Below are 18,058 nucleotides of genomic sequence, written 5' to 3'. Positions count from 1 at the left end.
ATTTTTTAACATCGGCTCATTATTCACAAGTACTAAATTAATATTACTGACAATTCATTATGGACATTTTTATCAAGTGAGAAACTAGGTGATATTTTTATCATTTCACTCTGTAATGTGACCTTTTCCATCATTTCCCTTAGGCAAGTTCCCCATTTTCCCATGTGTATATATACTCATTACTCAACACACCCCAGCATGCTCGGGAACCTTTCATTCTTTACTTCTTGAGTTCCCTATGAACATATTGGAATGCTGCGGAAAAAAAAAATTGTCAAATGGGAATCTGTATTTTGAATAGGCCCAAGGGGCGAGATAATATATTTATCACAAGTCAGAATAGACCGTTACATACTTTTCCGCTGTCATTTAAGGGCATAGACAGACAAAAAGATAGTAGTAATACTCACAATGGTACATAGAAATAGACCTAGTAATATGGTTTACAACAAGTGCCGAGTAAGAGGTATGAGCGACTCATTTAATATGGTTTACAACTCATCTAGTGCATAGATGAGCATTATGTTAGGTACCCAATTTGAGAAGTAATGCATTTAAATGGAAAAACGTGTTGTATCATATATGCAAAATATGATATTTTGCATGCGTAACTAAATGGAGGAAACATCATCTTTTAACTTGATTCCGAAAACAATCTTTCTCAAAAAAAAAAAAAGAGTCCGAAAACAATGAAATTGGTTCTTGAATGTGTGAAGGCCATGCGTCAATCCCACTACAAATTGAATTGAGACGTCTGAATTGGATTTTCCCGTTTAAAGACTCATATTCAATGCAACAGCCCAACTGCAAAGTAAATAAGATTAGATATATAGATTTAGAGTGACAATTGGGCTTCTTAAAGCCCAGATTGATTGGATTGCTTCTTCTTAATGTGACAGCATTGGGCCCAAAAAGGTGCAACAAGTGTCCACTGAAGACCAGCCACTACCACCATTCAGAAAGGTTTCTTTGGTTCTGTTCTCCTCCATTACTTCAGATTCCAGCCCAGTCATTGGTATCAGTCTGATCCTCACCTCAGAAAATGGGCTAGGGAACTCAAAGCAGCTCCTGTGGTTGCTTCCAGGTACCTCATCTTCATGATATGTTGTTTGAAGTTTGAATGTGGTTAAAGTAAGATTTACAATTCCATGTTGCTATAGTGCTACATTGTGTTTAGGATTGAAGGCAGTATTTGTCTAGCAGGATTTGAAATTAGGGTCCAAGAATTATCTTGTTCCTCCTTTTATCAATTCAAAGTTCTTAATACAATGTTTGTACTTGGAGTGTGATCAGGTATTTTGGGAAAAACCCTAGCCTCTTTATAAAATCACAAAATTAATGATATGAGTTATGACTGATTGGAAATACCCTAATTTTGTTGCATAGAGATTTTAATCAAATATGCTACCAAGATAAGATGATGAATGTTTGCTTAAAGGCCATGAAAAAGTCACTAAAACTGGAAGAGGATGATATCTTCGTGAATCTTTTTGGAGACCAATTAAGTTGTGATGCTAGCAAGATATTACTTCTACCCCAACTTGTCCCAGATCGAATTCGTTTCTTGGCTTCGGATAAATCAGTAGTCACTGTCCTCTTGCAAGACCAAGAAGTTGAAGGTATTGTATTCAGCTTTTCAAAGATGAACAATGCTATAATACCCCATGCTCTTATTATCAATCAGTGTTAAGAACAGTTGTAGCTTTTCTCGGGGCACAGGTTATATTTTTGCAGTTAATGAGTAATGGAATATTCTAGAGTCCACTGGACAGTGCACTACAAACACAGAAAAATGAGGGTATCTGTAGACATGCTTATTGAGTCTGCAGCTGAAGAACACTATGGTGCTTTCAACTATCAATGCTACCAGAGAGGGTTAGTGGCTCTGTTTGCTTTCTCATTTTGCCTTTATCTGCATAAATGCTATAATTTCCTCTCATATAATTTTCTGTTTGTTTACATCAGTGGAATTGGTAAACGCTATGATTGATAGAAGAGAATATCAGAATTCATAAGACTATGATAAAGATCACTATTTAACTGCTAGAAAGATAATTATACAGAGAAGGAAAGATTACATCTTTACTGTTTCAAGTGCTATTTCTCCTCTCTGGTAGCATTTGTAGTTGATGCGACCGTAGTTCTTGACATTTTTGTACAACCTTGGCCTTGTTTCATGATGTATCAAGCTCACCAATGGACCAATCTCAGTTTCAGGAGCTGGTAAGTTAAACATGGCTACAGATAGTCTCAACTTTTCTGTATTTGTCACCACCCTGTGCATTGCACTCTTGAATATTCCATCACTCATAATCTGCAACATGAATTCATATAGTATGAAAATTGATTAAGAATTTTCAGATTGGGTTTGAAAGCAATGAAAATACATTCAAGTGATGAGTATATTTATGTACCTGCATCTGATCCCCGAGATTAACAACTAGTGCATGAGGCACAATGGGGACTCTAACCCATTTGCCATCTACCAAAACTTGAAGACCTTGTACTTCTTTGTCTTGCAACAAAACTGTCACTCCTGACCCATCTGTATGTGGCTTCACACCAAACACCTGATCGGCTCTTGAACACCGCGGATAGAAGTTGAATCTTGCTGTCATCAGAGCTTGCTCTCCAAACAGCTGGTGTGCAAAGCTGTTCTCTTCCAAATTCAAAGATTTTGCCATGGCCTTAAAGAGAACACCCATCATTAACTTTATCTTTGTTGCATATTCATCTAGCACCTCTCTGCAGAAATTCAACAAAGAAACTGCTTCAATAAGAGAACAAATTCTTAATGCAGTATCAAGTATTCAAGTCAATGTTTAAAGTTACATATATACCTAAGGTTGTTTGGACTTTCTGGCCAAAGATTAAGGCTTCTTTTATCTTCTGGGAATACTCGAAGAGTTAGACGGTAGCACCAGTCAAGAACTTGCTTCTCTGTGACTTTGACATCATTCCCGGCGACATGAGCTGCCTCTAAGTACTTTTGCTTCTCATCCACTGGAAGTGCAAAGAACTGTGTTCCAGCTTCGCGTACCTTGTCAAGAAAGGAACTTGAAATCCCATGACCAACTGCCTGACAACCAAAAACAATGAAAAAACAACCTTCATTCTAAGACATCAGAAAGCTCATTGATCAATATCCTTTCTTATATTACTAAACATGGAAATTTATATAACCTGGAAGCAGCCTGATGAGCTTAGTGCTGATCTAAGTTTCTCGAGTTCGTTCTTCGCTTGCTTAGAATTGAGTGATGTTGAGGAGAAGAAATTGATATCAAAGATGGGGATCTGAAAGTACTAGAATGGCCTAGAGGGGGGGTGAATAGGCAATTAACAATTATTTGCAATCAATTTTCCTGGACGTTGTTGAGGGATTGGAAAAACCTATCTATCCCTAACCAACAGTATAAAGCATTTACCATATGCAAGCATAAGAATAAATAACAGAAAAGTAAAGAACACAGGAAAATGTTTACGCAGTAAAACCCTCAAAAGTGAGGTAAACAACTGCGGGCCTCGGGCCAAGTGCTTAAGCACACACTATAAAATAGTAAACAAAATACAAGGTACACTTACAACCTCTCGGATAACTCTGGACTCGGTTATCTCTAGCTAAACTCTTTTAGCCAGTTGAACTACCTCTCAGTAATTTGTCTACAGCTTCTAAATGTGCTCCACTTGTCTTGAAAACATCGGTCTTGAAAACTCAAACATAGTTGATTTTCTCAACTGAACTCATCGGTGTTTAATACAAGAGAATATCAAGAATGAAATATACTCATGACTAACTTAATCTCTTGAACTTTGAACTCAGACACACTCCCTCAAAAACCACAGAACTCCTATATATATAGGAGGAACAATAACCAAGTTTCTTCAGCTTGGTTGGAGTAAGACCACGAGGTCCAGATGCACTTGCTCCCTACTTCTATCTTTGATAGCAAGGTCTTCATGATTGCACTGAGTGGATATTAAGATTAACAACAAGGCTAGATCGAAACCTTTTCTTTAACAACAAGATTTCCATGATAGAAAGATGGAGAACCTAGGTGCCATGTCCTTCCCTTTTCATTTACGACAGCAAGGTCTCCATGATTGAATTAAGTGGGCAGCAAGGAAAAGATATGGTTGCTTTCACCTTTCTTCTTCACTCGGATCCATCTCAAGGGGATATTAATTACCTCTTCAAGATTTTCTTCCTCACCCGGATCCATCTCAAGGAGATATTAATTACCTCTCCAAGATTTTCTTCCTCACCCGGATCCATCTCAAGGAGATATTAATTACCTCTCCAAGATTTTCTTCCTCACCCGGATCCATCTCAATGGGATATTGTCTCTCCTTGCCAATATGTTAATACTAACAAATCACCAGAAGATCACAGCGCACAACCCAAATTTCGTATGAGTCAGTGGGTCCTTGTCATGTGTTACTGATCCAAATGCTTAGATCAAATCACTCACACACTTTTAGCTAGAGCACTCTTAGGCATGGGGCCGAAAGCAAAAAGTGAGGCAGTCATGCAATGATGCAGCCGAAAGCAAGCAAGGGGCAGCAAGAGGGTGGCAGCAAAGCTGAAGGCATGTTGAGTCGCAGCACATGTCCGACAGGTGGATAAGTTTTGTATAAGGGGAATGCCAACATACAATTCTTATACTAACAGGATCTGACCTAGTGATGGGGAAGAATCTATAGCTCCAAAGATGCCATTGTTCAACAATATACTCAGGGAGTGGTTCATCACCATTGATGGACATTTCTTCGACACTCATGGACAACTTCACCGAGTCATTATCAGCCCGAAATAGAGTATGTTTGTCGGTGATATTCCAGTAGGGTTGATTTTGAATCAAAAATAATATACAGATATTCAAATGGGAACGATAAAAAATTAAAGCTAACTTGGAATGTTATTAAATTTCTAAGACTATAATCAATATAGAGCAGTAGCAGGACAACTAGAACCAGCAAATGTGTCTTATTGCTTGTTGTTATCTTTTGCAGAAGTCTTTTGGGATATTATAGTCATCACATTCACCATAGCTTGTTACTGGTCTCAACAACTTTGCCGCCTCTCTAGCTAGGTTGATAACCTTGTTTCTAAAATGGATCTTCCCCATTTGCTTGACTCCGAGTCTGGTCTCTTTAGCATTATATTCAGGGGTGGTTCATCACCATTCAGTGTTTGAAGTTACATATACCTAAAATCATGTGGCTTTACTCACCAAAGACGAAGCTAGCCTTCTATGATCTTCTAGGAATACTTGAAGGAAATTCACTTAGTAACAAGAAAATAAGGTATAGTCTTTCTAATTGGGGCATAACTGCGCGCATAAGCCATTATTAAAATTTGAGGGGCTTGCAGATAATCAGTAAAGGAATATTCAAGAGCCCAGTGCACAGAGTCACTACAAACACAGAAAAAATGAAGGTATCTGTGGCCATTCTTATTAAGTCAGCAGCTCAAGAAGAAATTAGTCCAGTGGATGATTTGGTAGATGACAAAAGACCAAGACTAAATAAAGCAGTGAAGAATTATGGTCCTTTTAACTGCCAAAGTTATCAGAAACGGTTAGTGCCTCTTGATGCAGTAATAATGTAATTTCTCATTCTGCTCCATTGAAGAGAATGTTAGAATTGGCTTGAACAAATAAGGACAGTGTTTCATCAGTGGAATTGATTAGAGATTTATTGATACGATTGATGAAAAGAAATACCAGATTTCATAGCCAATGAATATGATCACAGGGTTTGTAGTTACTTTAAAATTTCATTGTGTTGACATAATAAAATAAATATACAGAAAAGAAAACTTAGATCTTCACTGTTTCGAGTGCTATTTCTCCTCTTTGATAGCATTCGTAGTTGATGTGACCATAATTTTTGACAGTTTTGTATACTCTTGGCCTTGTTTCATGATCTATCAAGCTCTCCACTGGAGCAATCTCAGTATCAGGATCCGGTTCATTAAACAAGGCCACAGATAGCCTCATCCTTTCTGGATTTGTCACAACCCTGTGCATTGGGCTCTTGAATATACCATTACTCATAATCTACAGCAGGAATGCATATATAGGATCAAAACTGGTTACAAAATGTCACATCTGATTAAAGTAATTAGATTTATGTACCTGCATCTGATCACCAAGGTTAACAACTATAGCATGAGGCACAATGGGGACTCTAACCCATTTGCCATCTACCAAAACTTGAAGACCTTCAACTTCTTTGTCTTGCAACAAAACTGTCACTCCTGACCTATCTGTATGTGGCTTCACACCAAGAACTTTATCGGATCTTGAACACGGTGGATAGAAGTTGAATCTTGCTTGCATCAGAGCTCTCTCTCCAAGCAGCTTATCTGAAAAGCTGTTCTCTTCCAATTTCAACGATTTTGCGATGGCCTTAAACAGAACCCCCATCATGAACTTTACCTTTGTTGCATATTCATGTACAACCTCTCTACACAAAATCCACAACAGTATTTCTAGAATCAATGAATGTACTAAAAATTAAGTTCTGTAGCACATTATCTAGTCAATTTTTGAAGTTATGTACCCAAAATCATTTGGATTTTCTGGCCAAAGGTTAAGCCTTCTATGATCTTCAGGAAATACTCGAAGTGTTAGGCGATAGGACCAATCAAGAACTTGCTTCTCTGAAACAATGACATCATTCCCATACCCTTCAGAGCCACCATGAACAGCTCTGGAGTACTTTTCCTTCTCTTCCACTGGGAGTTCAAAGAATTGCGTCGCAGCTTCGCGTACCTTGTCCAGAAAGGAACTTGATATCCCATGACCAACCGCCTAACAACCAAAGAAATGAGAAAATCAAGGTCAACAAACTAACACAATGCACAAAGAAAGACAAATATAACTTGTGATATATCTAAAATGTTCACATGCATGGTCACTTGATGAACACTAGTCTAGTAAAATTTAGGAAAAATAATACAAAACCTGGATGCAGCCTGATGAGCTGAGAGCTATTTTGAGTTTGTTCAGTTCGATCTCTGCTTCCTTGGTATGAATTGATGATGGGGAGAAGAGACTGACATCGATGGTGGGGATTTGACCCAATTCTGGGGAAGACTCTATAGCTCCGAACTTGCTTTCTTTAACAATATACTGAGGGGGAGGTTCCTCACCTTTGATGCTCATCTCTTGGACACTCATGGACAACTTCACAGAGTCACTATCAGCATGAAGGAGAGCCATGTCTGTCACTGATATTCCAATCGGGTTGGTAAAGAATTGAAGATAAACTTTTATAACTAAGGGAGAATTCCACAAATGGTCACTCATTCGACACTTTGGTCACTCAAGTTTCAAATATATCATTTTGGTCACTCAAGTATTACACTGTCATTCACAAAAGTCACCCAAGGGGCATTTTTTCTCACAACAAAATGACTTTTGTGAATGAAGTGAGTGACCAAAGTGATATATTTGAAACTTGAGTGACCAAAGTGTCGAATGAGTCATAGTTGAGTGACCAAAGTGACTATTCTCCCTATAACTAAAGTTTCTTCTCCAATGATTGCCCTATTTTATTTGGTCTTGGTCAATAAGAGCGGGCGTGATGAGAAATATAATATTTAAGTTCTTGCCGGCTCATCATAAGAGCTTTACTTCTTTGTTTTTTAGGTAACTTGGATGAACTTCCGGCAACTTGTCCCTCTCTTTGCATATCATATTTGTCACGTTTTGCATGGAATGGTTATGAAATTGCTAGGGGTGGATTTGGTTTCCGATAAATGGTTTCATAGTTGTCGTTTGGTCGGGATAGGAGGGTTTTTCATGTAATATTATACTTACATGTAGCACATTCTTGTTTAATAACTAGACATTGAGCTGGCCACAATTTCATCACATTCAAGATAATAACACTATAGTCTCACAGCAAGACAATTACCACAGTAGCATCAACAAGAGTTTTTTTCACCAATGGGGTCAAAACTTTCACGCACCGGACAAAATGATACTCAACTTTAAAAGTGATAAAAAAGATACCCAAACATTAAAAAAAAAAAATCAACTTGATACCTCAAATTATTTGTCCGTTAAATATGTGCATGTGTGTGACATGCGAGCCATTTTTCAAGAGTATTTTAGTATTTTCATATACTTTGAACTTAATCCTGAATTTCAGTTTTGTTCTTCTTCTTCATCGCATTGGCAAAGAATCATCACTCCCGCTCTCTAATTTCTCAGGTTTCTCTCTTTCACTTGACGATCTTCAATATTAATTTATCCTTCTGTGTTCCGTAAACCCCAAATTCTGGTTCTCTTTGTCTCTCAGGCATGAGCCCAAACCATAGTGGTTGATAATACGGTGGTCGTTTATTCTTCTACCATTGAAGAGATCCTTGATTGGGTTTACAACAATTTATGTTTGTAAAACGTTTTCGCAAGCAAGTTGGGTATATACCCTATTACTAATCTTTGAAAGAAGAGTACATTGGGAATTCCTCGTTTTTATTTTATGATTAATAGAATAATTAAATGTTGCTAACTAGTGTTTCAGTTTGATATTTATGAAGTTTTTGGCTGCAGGAATTGAAATGGTTCAATTCTAATTATAAAGTAGGATTAAATACTGTTTACTCCTTATACTTATAGGGTTTCATCGTTTCAGTCCATGACCTTCGAATTTCACCTAAAAAGTCCCTGAACTCTCAATTTCCTCCCAATTGGTCCCTGCCGTCAAAATTTTCTGTTAAAGTTGCCGAAAATGTCTATTATGCTCTCACTTACTTTGTTTTTTTTAATTTATTTATTTTTCTCTCTTTTATTTCTTTTTTTAATTTCACCTCTTGAAGGTATGTGGATTGGAACCATCTTGATGAGGAAATGAACAGAAGGAGGCGAGAGAGCCGGAAGAAGAAGAAGAGGTAAAAAGAAAAAAAAAAAAAAAAAGAGGAAGAGAAATATATATATATATATATATTTTTTAAGTAAATGAGGGTATAATAGACTTTTTAGGGGAAGATAACGGAGTTTTTGACCGATCATTGACGGCAGGGACCAATTGGGAGGAAATTGAGAGTTCAGAGACTTTTTAGGTGAAATTCAAAGGTCAGGGACTGAAACGATGAAACCCTATAAGTATATGGAGTAAGCAGTATTTAACCCTATAAAGTATATACACATGGCTAAAATTGTTTAATTGGATGATTCCATTGTTGGATAACTAACCAGTTGCAGTAGTTGCAACTAATGTTAGTTTGCAATGAAATGATGTGTACTACCGCAGTGTTGGGATGTTGTGCGACCAATCGATGAGGGTTAATCTTGCTCTGGTGTCTCTCTAATGACGTGATCGATCAGAATTGGGATAATCTTGCTCTGGTGGTGTCTCATCTTTCTCATTTTACACCTGGGATTTGGATCCTCCCTTTTGCTTCTCACTCTCTTCAACAAAACCCAAAAAGCTATCTTCATATATATTTTCATGCTAGAGAGATAAAGAAATGAGGGAGACGCCAGTACGCAAGGGATCGTGATTAAAGAGATAGATAATCGAGAAAGTTCATCAGGTTTTTTTTTATTTTTATTATTATTTTTTTTATTTTATTTTAAGGAAGCGGAAATAGGACTAACTCCACGTCCTACCCCGAAATTTTATTGAGAAAAATAATAAGGTTACAAATGAGCTGGCGGACCAAACCAAACCAAGCTCAAGAGAAAGAGAACAAAAGCAAAAGGGAGCGGGGGAGAAAGTTCATCAGGGTTGCAGATGCACCTAGACAACAAAAAAATAGGAAAGAAGAATGAAGGGAGAAAGAACAATAATAAAGGGTAAATAAGTCACTTTTCTAATTACAGATGTGTGAAAATACATATATAACCTTGTATTTAACAGATCAGTAACAGAAAATAGTCGGAGGTATCAAGTTGATCAATTTTTGAAGGTCTAGGTACCCTTTTGATCACTTTTGAAAATTGGGTATCATTTTGTCCGGTGCATGAAAGTTTTGACCCCATTGGTGAAAAAAACTCCATCAACAATGAGGATGCACCTAGACAATCCTCACTGAAAGTAATTATTTGGAATACTGAATCAATAGTACAAGAAACCAGTTTTGTTGATATATGTCAGCTCCAAACTTCACCAAATCACGCACTTCAATTGTACATCAGACAACTCCTTCAGATAGCACACGTGATCTATTGTCTAGTAGTAGCTAGGTCTTCATCTATAAATAGCCTTTTACTGTATATGAACACATCAAGCAGATATACAAGAGTTATTACCTTTATCTTCTCTTTCTTTAAAGTCGTTCTCTTCTTAAATTGAGCTTTAGAAGATAAATGTAGATGATTATTTTCAAGCTGACAAGAATGTGGGTGGTGTTGGTGTGATTGTCCGGAATGAAGAAGGGAATTGTGTGGCTGCTTGTTGGCTACTTCTACTCCTCTCACAGAGGCAGAGGCGTATCGTGCAGGGTGGCTCATTGCAATTCAACAAGGGTGGTCACCTGTGGGCTTAGAATTATCAAGCAAGAGTGAGAATTACTCTGACGTTAGACGGATATTAGAGGACTGCATGTCTTATTTGAATGTTATAAGTGACATCCAAGTGAGGCATGTATGTCGTGAAGTAAATGATTAGTATACCTTGCTAGTTTTTCTTATTTATATGAGTATTGGATAGAAGAGACATCTGTTATTATCCAGAATGTTTTTAATTGGGCTAAATACTGGTTACTACCCTGTGGTTTAGGTCCAAAATCAATTCAGTCCCTGGACTTCTAATTTCATCAAAAACACCCCTGCACTTTCAATTTTGATCTAATAGGTCAAATTCGTTAATATTTTGTTATGGGTTCAAGTTATAGTTGAATTATTTGTTGAAAAACTATTTATTTTTAATAGTAGGACTCACTCTTAAATTGACTAGAGGTGACCTGCAGACACCACATCATAAAACATAGACCATATATGAGCCACATTAACAAGTTAAATAATTCAATTGTCGGAAAACTAACAAATTGGACCTATTAGATCAAAATTGAAAGTGCAGGGGTGTTTTTGATGAAATTAGAAGTTCAGGGACTGAATTGATTTTGGACCCAAACTATAAGGTAGTAATCTGTATTTAGCCCTTTTTAATTTGACTCGAGATTATGGCTTGAAGCCCCCATCGTGATCTACTGATCCCCTGAATTAATAAAAGTCATTGAACTTGTTTCAAAACAAAAGAACCAAGAACTAACGGGACACATCACCCCTACCTAAGATTCTCTTCTCAACAAAAATGGTGATAAGCTTTGGTTGAGAAGAGCAAACAATTAGCCGGGCTTCAAGGGGTTGGGCCAAGTTTCATTTCACAACTACATGGTTTGAACTTTGAACTTTGAACAGGTTCAAACTCTTCTTGTCTTGTTATGACAAAAAACTTGAGGTTCCAAAAGCATGGGAATTGGGACCCAACTCTATGGCTCCCACCAAACCAAGAATTTCCAATTACAAATCCCAAAATTTCAAAACAAATCCAGAGCCACAAACCCAATCTCTTTCGTGGCGCAAAATGCCCCAGTACTATTCTTCAGTAGCTCATTTCCTCACTTCTCTTCTTCTTCTTCTTCCTCTAATGTTCTGACCAGTCCGACCCTTCAAATACCCACCAAATTTTCAGACCAAAGCTCCCACCTTTCTCATTCCTGACCTCATTTCAAACCCACCCAAATGGCCAAACTCACTCTCCGAGCAGAAAGCTCCTACCTTTTTTCCCACACCACCTCCACCTCCCACTCCCAGCCCTCTTCTTTCACCTCAGCACCGAAACGCCGTCGTTTGCTGAGCTTCCCTTCGAAGGACAGCTTGAAATTCAGAGTCTTTTGCAGCATTAAGGAGAAGGAGAGCGTCAAGAGAGTCAATGGGCTCCCCGCCGGCGATAAGGTCCACCGGGTCGGGTCGGGTTCGGATTCTGAAGGCGAGTCGGGTCTGGAAAGTGGGTCTGGGGCAGTGGGGTTTGATTTGGATTGGCCTCCGTGGAAGAACATACCTCAGAGATATAAGCTCATTGGCACAACTTCATTGGCCTTTGTTATCTGTAACATGGATAAGGTAACAACGGCTTTAGTAGTAGTCTTGAATTTTCAGGTTGAGTTTTGGGGCTGTGCTGGTTTGACATGGATTTTGGGTTGTGGGTTTTGTATGTATGCGTTTTTGGTTTAAGAAAGTTGGCAACTTTAGCATCAGTTATGTTTAATGTGAGTTATTGAATACTAGATTAGTATAGGCAGTTTATAATGTCAATGGGATTCATTACATTAGTGCTTTGAAATGAAAGTGCCAATATGGTATTGGTCTAGTATTGCATGTAAAGATGGTGGTAGAACATCCAAGGTTTGAGATTGGACAATAGGGGAAAGAAGATTTTTGCATGTTATGTAGTGTATACTTGTTGATTGGGAGAGAGTTTGAATCAAAGTGAAAAGTGATGATGATCCTCTCTTTTATGTATTGAGTTAGTTTGGATAAGGAGCTACAAGTTTGGTTTCATTTGCCTGTAAAGTTGGATAATTTTTCATTTGGTTTATTTTTATTTGACAGGTGAACTTGAGTATTGCTATAATTCCCATGTCGCATCAGTTTGGTTGGAGTTCGTCAGTGGCTGGATTGGTTCAGTCGTCCTTCTTTTGGGGGTATGCTTTGAGTCAATTGCCTGGGGGCTGGCTTGCCAAGATATTTGGTGGGAGGTTTGTTTATTAAAGCTCAATATTTTCCATATTTATCAATAGTTACCAATTTACAGCAAATGTTCAATAATGAAATCTTTCTGCTTTAAGGATGGCAATGTCATGCTCCTTTTACTGTTTTCTTCTAATGCAGAAAAGTTCTTGAGATTGGAGTATTAACTTGGTCATTGGCTACAGCACTTGTTCCTTTCGTTGCTGGATTTACTCCTGGTTTAGTTGTGTCAAGAATTTTGGTATGCTAATCTAGTGCCAATTCTATTGCTAAAAATTCTTGAACGAGTCCTACTTTGCCAAGCCTTTTTTTTTTTTTTTTTGCATTTGGAACTGTTTGCAATCTGTAATGTGTATTTATTACAGAAGTATTTCCTACTGATATATTACATTTACACCTTTTTCTGTTTGATGACCAACCTATTGTTGGTTTGAGTATAATAGAATTTTCTGTTACTTATTGAGGGCTCTTTTCTTCCAAGTACAGGTAGGGATTGGAGAAGGTGTTTCCCCGTCTGCTGCAACTGACCTTATTGCCAGGCATGTATGACATTTATTTATAGTAATCAGGGCACAATCTTTGGTAAACTATATTGTAAGGCCTAATACACACACACCCGCACGCGCATGTGCGCACACACACACACATACATATTCTGCTTGTTGTAATTTGTCTACTACAGAGAACTCAACCGTTAAACTCACTTTTATTTCATGCAGAACAATACCTTTGGAAGAGCGCTCACGAGCCGTAGCAGTTGTCTTTGGTGGTTTGAGTGTAGGAAGTGTTGCAGGGTATGTATTGTTGTATATAACTAAGTATACAAGCATTTTTTATTTTATTTTATTTTATTGGAAAACTAGTTAGTATGATTTGAAAACAAAATTCTGATATAAAGAATTGAACACTAAAATAGCAACTAGGATTTCATTTCCCTGGTCTTTTCCTGTGATATATATTTGAAAGAAATGACTTCAATTTATATGTGAGCTTAGAAGGTTATAGCAGCAGGGTCTGTTGATTGTCAACGTGATCCTCAGATGATCTATCCCCTGCTGTAGCATATCTGTAAAACCTTCCTGGATTGCAACAAATCCAATGATACTATTTTATCTCCATCCTAAAATTTTAAAGCATAGTATAAAGAAGGATTTAATTTTTAGTCATTCTAAATTGGACACAGTTTTCCGATTGCATTTACACACAGATACATATATGTCTATATTTACTGTATACTCTGCACTTGTTAATGTTAAACTCATTGCAGGTTTCTTCTGGCTCCTCCCCTTATCCAAAATCTTGGCTGGGAATCTGTCTTTTACATATTTTCCCTTTTGGGGATAGGTTGGTAAGTAGCTGTCTCAAACTCACAAAATTGATGCCCTTAAATTATTCCAGTACAGCATGAAAACTTGTTTTGTGCAATATGCCAGGAACCTTTGTTTTATTGTTTATTTTTCGAAAAGAAAAAAAAACGAAGGAAGAAAGAAAATAGTCTTGTTATTGCTGTCCACTGAATAGAAAGATTTCTTTTCTTTTTGGGATATCTGCCAAGCACCAACCATGCTTCTCCATTTCTTTTTGGGTTCTAAACATGGCCATTTCGATATTGATGCTCTTTTCTTGTTTCAATTTAATACTGTTATGGTGAAGTTTCACAAAAAACTATTTTCATATTGATGTTGTCTCCCACTATATGTGTCTTGAAGGTATGTGGGTTTTCAGTTTCTTGAAGGACAAGCCTCATGGGTTGGTGAGTCAATTCTACCCAAGCATTTGATTTATTTTCTTCATTATTCTTGTTTATTTGGAAAACAGAGCTCTACTTTTTTCTCATGTAAAAAACAAACAGTTGACTTGTTATTCCGAATAGAAAGTAAGTAATTTTATTCATTTTGAAATATGTGAAGGCTTCATAAAACTCATTCGTTCACTGCATACTGCACCTTTAGTACTGGAACTCATTCTTGCATAGTTGCATGATGATGACTTTTCTTTATAAACAAAAAAAAAATGGTTATAGGATCCCGTTCAGACATGAAGACAGCGCAGCAAACTTCTCCAAAAGAGTTGGGTGACTCGTTGAAGGTATTATTCTTTTTCTGTTGTGTGACTCTGGACATTGTGATGAAGCATATTTAATTTATGTAAAGTAAGCCTTCAAATTTAAGGACAAGGTGGCATCAATATCATTATAGGCAACCAGTTAGCAAGGCATGGTTGATTGGTTTAACATTCAGTGTTAAGAATTCCCTGCAGTGAAGAGTCTGATTATGTGGCTCTAGTTTAGAGCCAGATTTTGGATGGCATTACCACCAAGGCACAACATTGTGAATAGTTTACTCAAAAAAAGAAAAAAAGAAAAAAATATATACTGAATAGAAAACCTTTTGGGCACAGAAAATCAGAGTACAATTGTTTTAAAATCTTTTTCCATCTGGGGCAATACTCATGAGCTGTTATGATTTTTACCCATAATAGTTTGATACATTTTCTTGCATACGCAGAATGCTAGGGAACTCTTGTTATTATTTATTAATGAGCATATAAATGCCTCTGATGCAAACCCAAAGTCATTAACTGACGAGTTCTGATTGTACAGATTGGCTTTGATAGACTTGTTCAGAAATAACATAATTCTGTTGCTTTACACATTACTATCACGTCTTACTATAGTTTTTATCTTTTCACCAAGTATAGCGATTATAACACAGGGCCTCACTTTCGTACTTGCTTTCATTTGGTAGGATGTACCGTGGAAGGCATTTTTCCAAAGTGAAGCTGTTTGGGCAATGATATATGCTCATTTTTGTGGAAGCTGGGGTCATTATACTTGCCTAGCATGGCTTCCTACCTATTTTAGGTAATTTATGCAGTCCATACGTTAACTTTGTTCCAAAAATAATATGGCTGTATGATCTTCTTTTCTCATCAATGTGACTCTTTAACTATTGTCTATTCCATTCTTTTCCATATTTGATTTTAGCGATTGTGAGTTATATAGCACTTCCCAGAAATGGTGACCTGCGACATAGTGAACTAGTTTTCTAAGATTTTCTTTGACATTATATGTTCATCATGATAAGGACCTCTTATCTAAGAAAAATGTTCTCTTCATGCTTGTTGTTCACGTTAGTGTAACCGTCATAACTTCATATTTTGTGTTATGTATACATGTGATCATGAAGATGCTAAACTTTCAACAAACGTGCTATGCAGTGAGGAGCTGAACCTGAATTTGACCGAAGCGGCGTGGGTGAGTTTATTTTAACTCTCAGCAACTGAAGAAAGAATTGTCATTCCTGCCTGCAAAATCTTGATATGTTGTGTCATATCCCACCATAGATACAGAGAGTAATTATCTTCTGTGAGAATATGGGATATTATATCGCAAATGCCTTAGCGTCACTCAGTTTATTCGCCAGTACAATTTCTATGGTTTACTCACTTAGGTATTTGGACTAGTGGTAGAATTATCCTACACAGTCGCATAATGGGAATTATTAATAAAGAAAAAGAATAGAACAGTCACCAGTATACATCATTAGCATTCTATTCTGCACAAGGTAATGTAAATAATACCATTTACCTTACTGTGTCATCAAATATTCAGTTGTATGATAGCAAGGGATTTATATTTGTTTCAGGTCTCTATCCTTCCTCCGTTGGCGTCAATATTTGTGACTAGCGTTGCATCCCAAATTGCTGATAACTTGATTTCTAGTGGAGTTCAAACCACTACGGTACGTAGAAGTCGAAAATGTTTACTTTGTTCTATAAGATGGTATCAGAAAAACTCAATCTAGTAGAAAACAACAGAAGATAAGAAACTGTGTCGGCATTTTTCTTAGTTGGTGGTTGTGCTTTTTTCTGCTCTTTTATTTTATATTACTTCTGAAATACATAATAAGCTTATAACTGTAATAATCCTACTTTTGCTTGATAAATTTACTCATTAAATAATTATGCTAAACTTTTATGAAGAGAATGGTTAATCAATTTCATTGAGTTTCAAGTCTTAATGTGTCTGATGACCTTGTTTTGCACATGTAGGTCCGAAAAATGTGCCAAACAATTGCCTTTTTGTCTCCTGCAGCTTGTATGACTCTTTCTTCTCTTGATCTAGGATTGCCCCATTGGGAAGTTGTGGGAATTCTCACTGGTGGTTTAGCCCTTTCGAGCTTTGCAATTTCAGGTACAGAACTATTTGAAACTGGCGCCTGAATCTGGAGGAACGTGGATAAAATTATTTGTCAGTTCTAACTAACATCATTAAATTTGTGCAGGACTTTATTGTACCCATCAAGATATATCACCCGAATATGCAAGCATACTTTTGGTATGTTGTCACAAAGTCCAAATTTCTTTCTTTCATGCCGGATGTTATTATGCATCCTCTTATTCTTGCTGAGCATGATAAATTTAGCCCAGCTTCTCCAATTAATCCATATTAACAATGTTTTCTGTAATTATGTATCATATGGTTATCTTTATTAAATGATATCATTTTGGTGTAATTTCCTGAAAAGGACTCATTAACAGGTCCAGCCCTTCAGACTTGACAATTAAAAATGTTGCTGCAGACTATATCTGCGCATTTTAAAATCACATATTTGAGATTTCTTATAAATCCATTCGGGATGCTTAGCAAGTTGAGATATTTTACTCAGGGTATTACCAATACTGTTGGGGCGCTACCTGGAATAGTAGGTGTTGCCCTCACTGGCTATCTACTTGATTCAACTCATTCATGGAGTGTAAGTGCCAGTTTAATTTATCTTCAACTCCTTTATCTCTATTAGTAGCATATTTCCTTCATTTGTTTTCCCCCCATGATGTTTATCATTTGATTTACTTTGTATTATGCAGATGTCATTGTTCATTCCATCAATATTTTTCTACCTGACTGGTACAATTGTTTGGTTGGTGTTTGCCAGCAGTAAGCCTCAAACCTTTACAAAGAGAGATTGACCTTTTTATGCTATGGTTTATTTCTCTTGAATGAAGCTTCCAAATTGAGGGAATCTTCTTTCAATGCATTACCTAGTTTCTCAGGGCAGAAATTAACTTGGTATTCGCAATTTGGCTGCATTCTGTACATCTAGAAGGAAAGCTACACATGTATGTAATCATCTCTTATGTAATAGGTCTTTTTTGTTACCAGGACTCGGTGGTCATAGTTGGCCACTATGTATCGAACATAAATGAAATATGATATTGTACAGCTGTGTAAGGCTTCAAATTGTATAAAAGATTTGAAAAGGTCAAAATTTTTGTCACATAAGAATCTCATCGTATTGCTGTTTTTCTTATGAATAGCCCCCTTCTGGGGGATTAGACTTAGAGACTTT

At 37.0% G+C, this 18,058-nt stretch overlaps 3 protein-coding genes across 4 annotated transcripts; 1 reads left to right on the top strand and 2 right to left on the bottom strand.

Annotated features, from left to right (window-relative positions):
* Positions 1-1,535: 1,535 nt before the first annotated feature.
* Positions 1,536-4,763, bottom strand: LOC133726878 (codeine O-demethylase-like). Its single transcript, XM_062154515.1, has 5 exons — positions 4,653-4,763; positions 3,184-3,243; positions 2,841-3,079; positions 2,415-2,745; positions 1,536-2,314 (listed from the first exon to the last, which is right to left on the bottom strand). The coding sequence occupies exons 1-5, from the start codon at positions 4,761-4,763 to the stop codon at positions 2,075-2,077; spliced, it is 981 nt and encodes a 326-aa protein (XP_062010499.1). The 3' UTR covers positions 1,536-2,074.
* Positions 4,764-5,693: 930 nt separating this feature from the next.
* LOC133726935 (protein SRG1-like) lies at positions 5,694-7,259 on the bottom strand. Its single transcript, XM_062154574.1, has 4 exons — positions 6,969-7,259; positions 6,565-6,815; positions 6,138-6,468; positions 5,694-6,059 (listed from the first exon to the last, which is right to left on the bottom strand). Exons 1-4 carry the CDS (start codon positions 7,224-7,226, stop codon positions 5,820-5,822), a joined length of 1,080 nt encoding a protein of 359 aa, XP_062010558.1. The 5' UTR covers positions 7,227-7,259; the 3' UTR covers positions 5,694-5,819.
* Positions 7,260-11,514: 4,255 nt separating this feature from the next.
* Positions 11,515-17,994, top strand: LOC133709473 (probable anion transporter 6, chloroplastic). 2 transcript variants are annotated; one of them, XM_062135238.1, is made up of 15 exons: positions 11,517-12,080; positions 12,570-12,715; positions 12,849-12,948; positions 13,194-13,246; positions 13,427-13,501; positions 13,975-14,055; positions 14,417-14,460; positions 14,731-14,795; positions 15,455-15,570; positions 15,927-15,963; positions 16,355-16,450; positions 16,761-16,902; positions 16,994-17,046; positions 17,378-17,464; positions 17,577-17,994. In XM_062135238.1, the coding sequence occupies exons 1-15, from the start codon at positions 11,700-11,702 to the stop codon at positions 17,676-17,678; spliced, it is 1,578 nt and encodes a 525-aa protein (XP_061991222.1). In that variant the 5' UTR covers positions 11,517-11,699; the 3' UTR covers positions 17,679-17,994. The 2 variants fall into 2 exon arrangements, with proteins under 2 accessions (XP_061991232.1, XP_061991222.1); XM_062135248.1 differs by lacking the exons at positions 17,378-17,464; positions 17,577-17,994 and adding an exon at positions 17,237-17,347 and having other exon boundaries at positions 11,515-12,080.
* The last annotated feature ends 64 nt before the right edge of the window (positions 17,995-18,058 follow it).

The sequence above is a fragment of the Rosa rugosa genome, chromosome 1, assembly GCF_958449725.1.
Source record: "Rosa rugosa chromosome 1, drRosRugo1.1, whole genome shotgun sequence".
NCBI lineage: Eukaryota > Viridiplantae > Streptophyta > Magnoliopsida > Rosales > Rosaceae > Rosa > Rosa rugosa.
The sequence above is the reverse complement of the archived record's forward strand: the minus strand, read 5'-3'. Positions and strand labels throughout refer to the sequence as shown.

Excerpts from the sequence above, each read along its gene's own strand:
- LOC133726878 (XM_062154515.1), bottom strand. The coding sequence starts at position 4,763 with ATGTCCATCAATGGTGATGAACCACTCCCTGAGTATATTGTTGAACAA. Across the intron at positions 2,746-2,840 it reads GAAAGTCCAAACAACCTTAG|AGAGGTGCTAGATGAATATG; the intron begins GTATATATGTAA and ends GAATTTCTGCAG. Across the intron at positions 2,315-2,414 it reads ATCTCGGGGATCAGATGCAG|ATTATGAGTGATGGAATATT; the intron begins GTACATAAATAT and ends TTCATGTTGCAG.
- LOC133726935 (XM_062154574.1), bottom strand. The coding sequence starts at position 7,226 with ATGGCTCTCCTTCATGCTGATAGTGACTCTGTGAAGTTGTCCATGAGT. Across the intron at positions 6,816-6,968 it reads GCTCATCAGGCTGCATCCAG|GCGGTTGGTCATGGGATATC; the intron begins GTTTTGTATTAT and ends TTTGGTTGTTAG. Across the intron at positions 6,060-6,137 it reads ACCTTGGTGATCAGATGCAG|ATTATGAGTAATGGTATATT; the intron begins GTACATAAATCT and ends TTCCTGCTGTAG.
- LOC133709473 (XM_062135238.1), top strand. The coding sequence starts at position 11,700 with ATGGCCAAACTCACTCTCCGAGCAGAAAGCTCCTACCTTTTTTCCCAC. Across the intron at positions 15,571-15,926 it reads TGGCTTCCTACCTATTTTAG|TGAGGAGCTGAACCTGAATT; the intron begins GTAATTTATGCA and ends CGTGCTATGCAG. Across the intron at positions 16,903-16,993 it reads TTCGAGCTTTGCAATTTCAG|GACTTTATTGTACCCATCAA; the intron begins GTACAGAACTAT and ends AAATTTGTGCAG.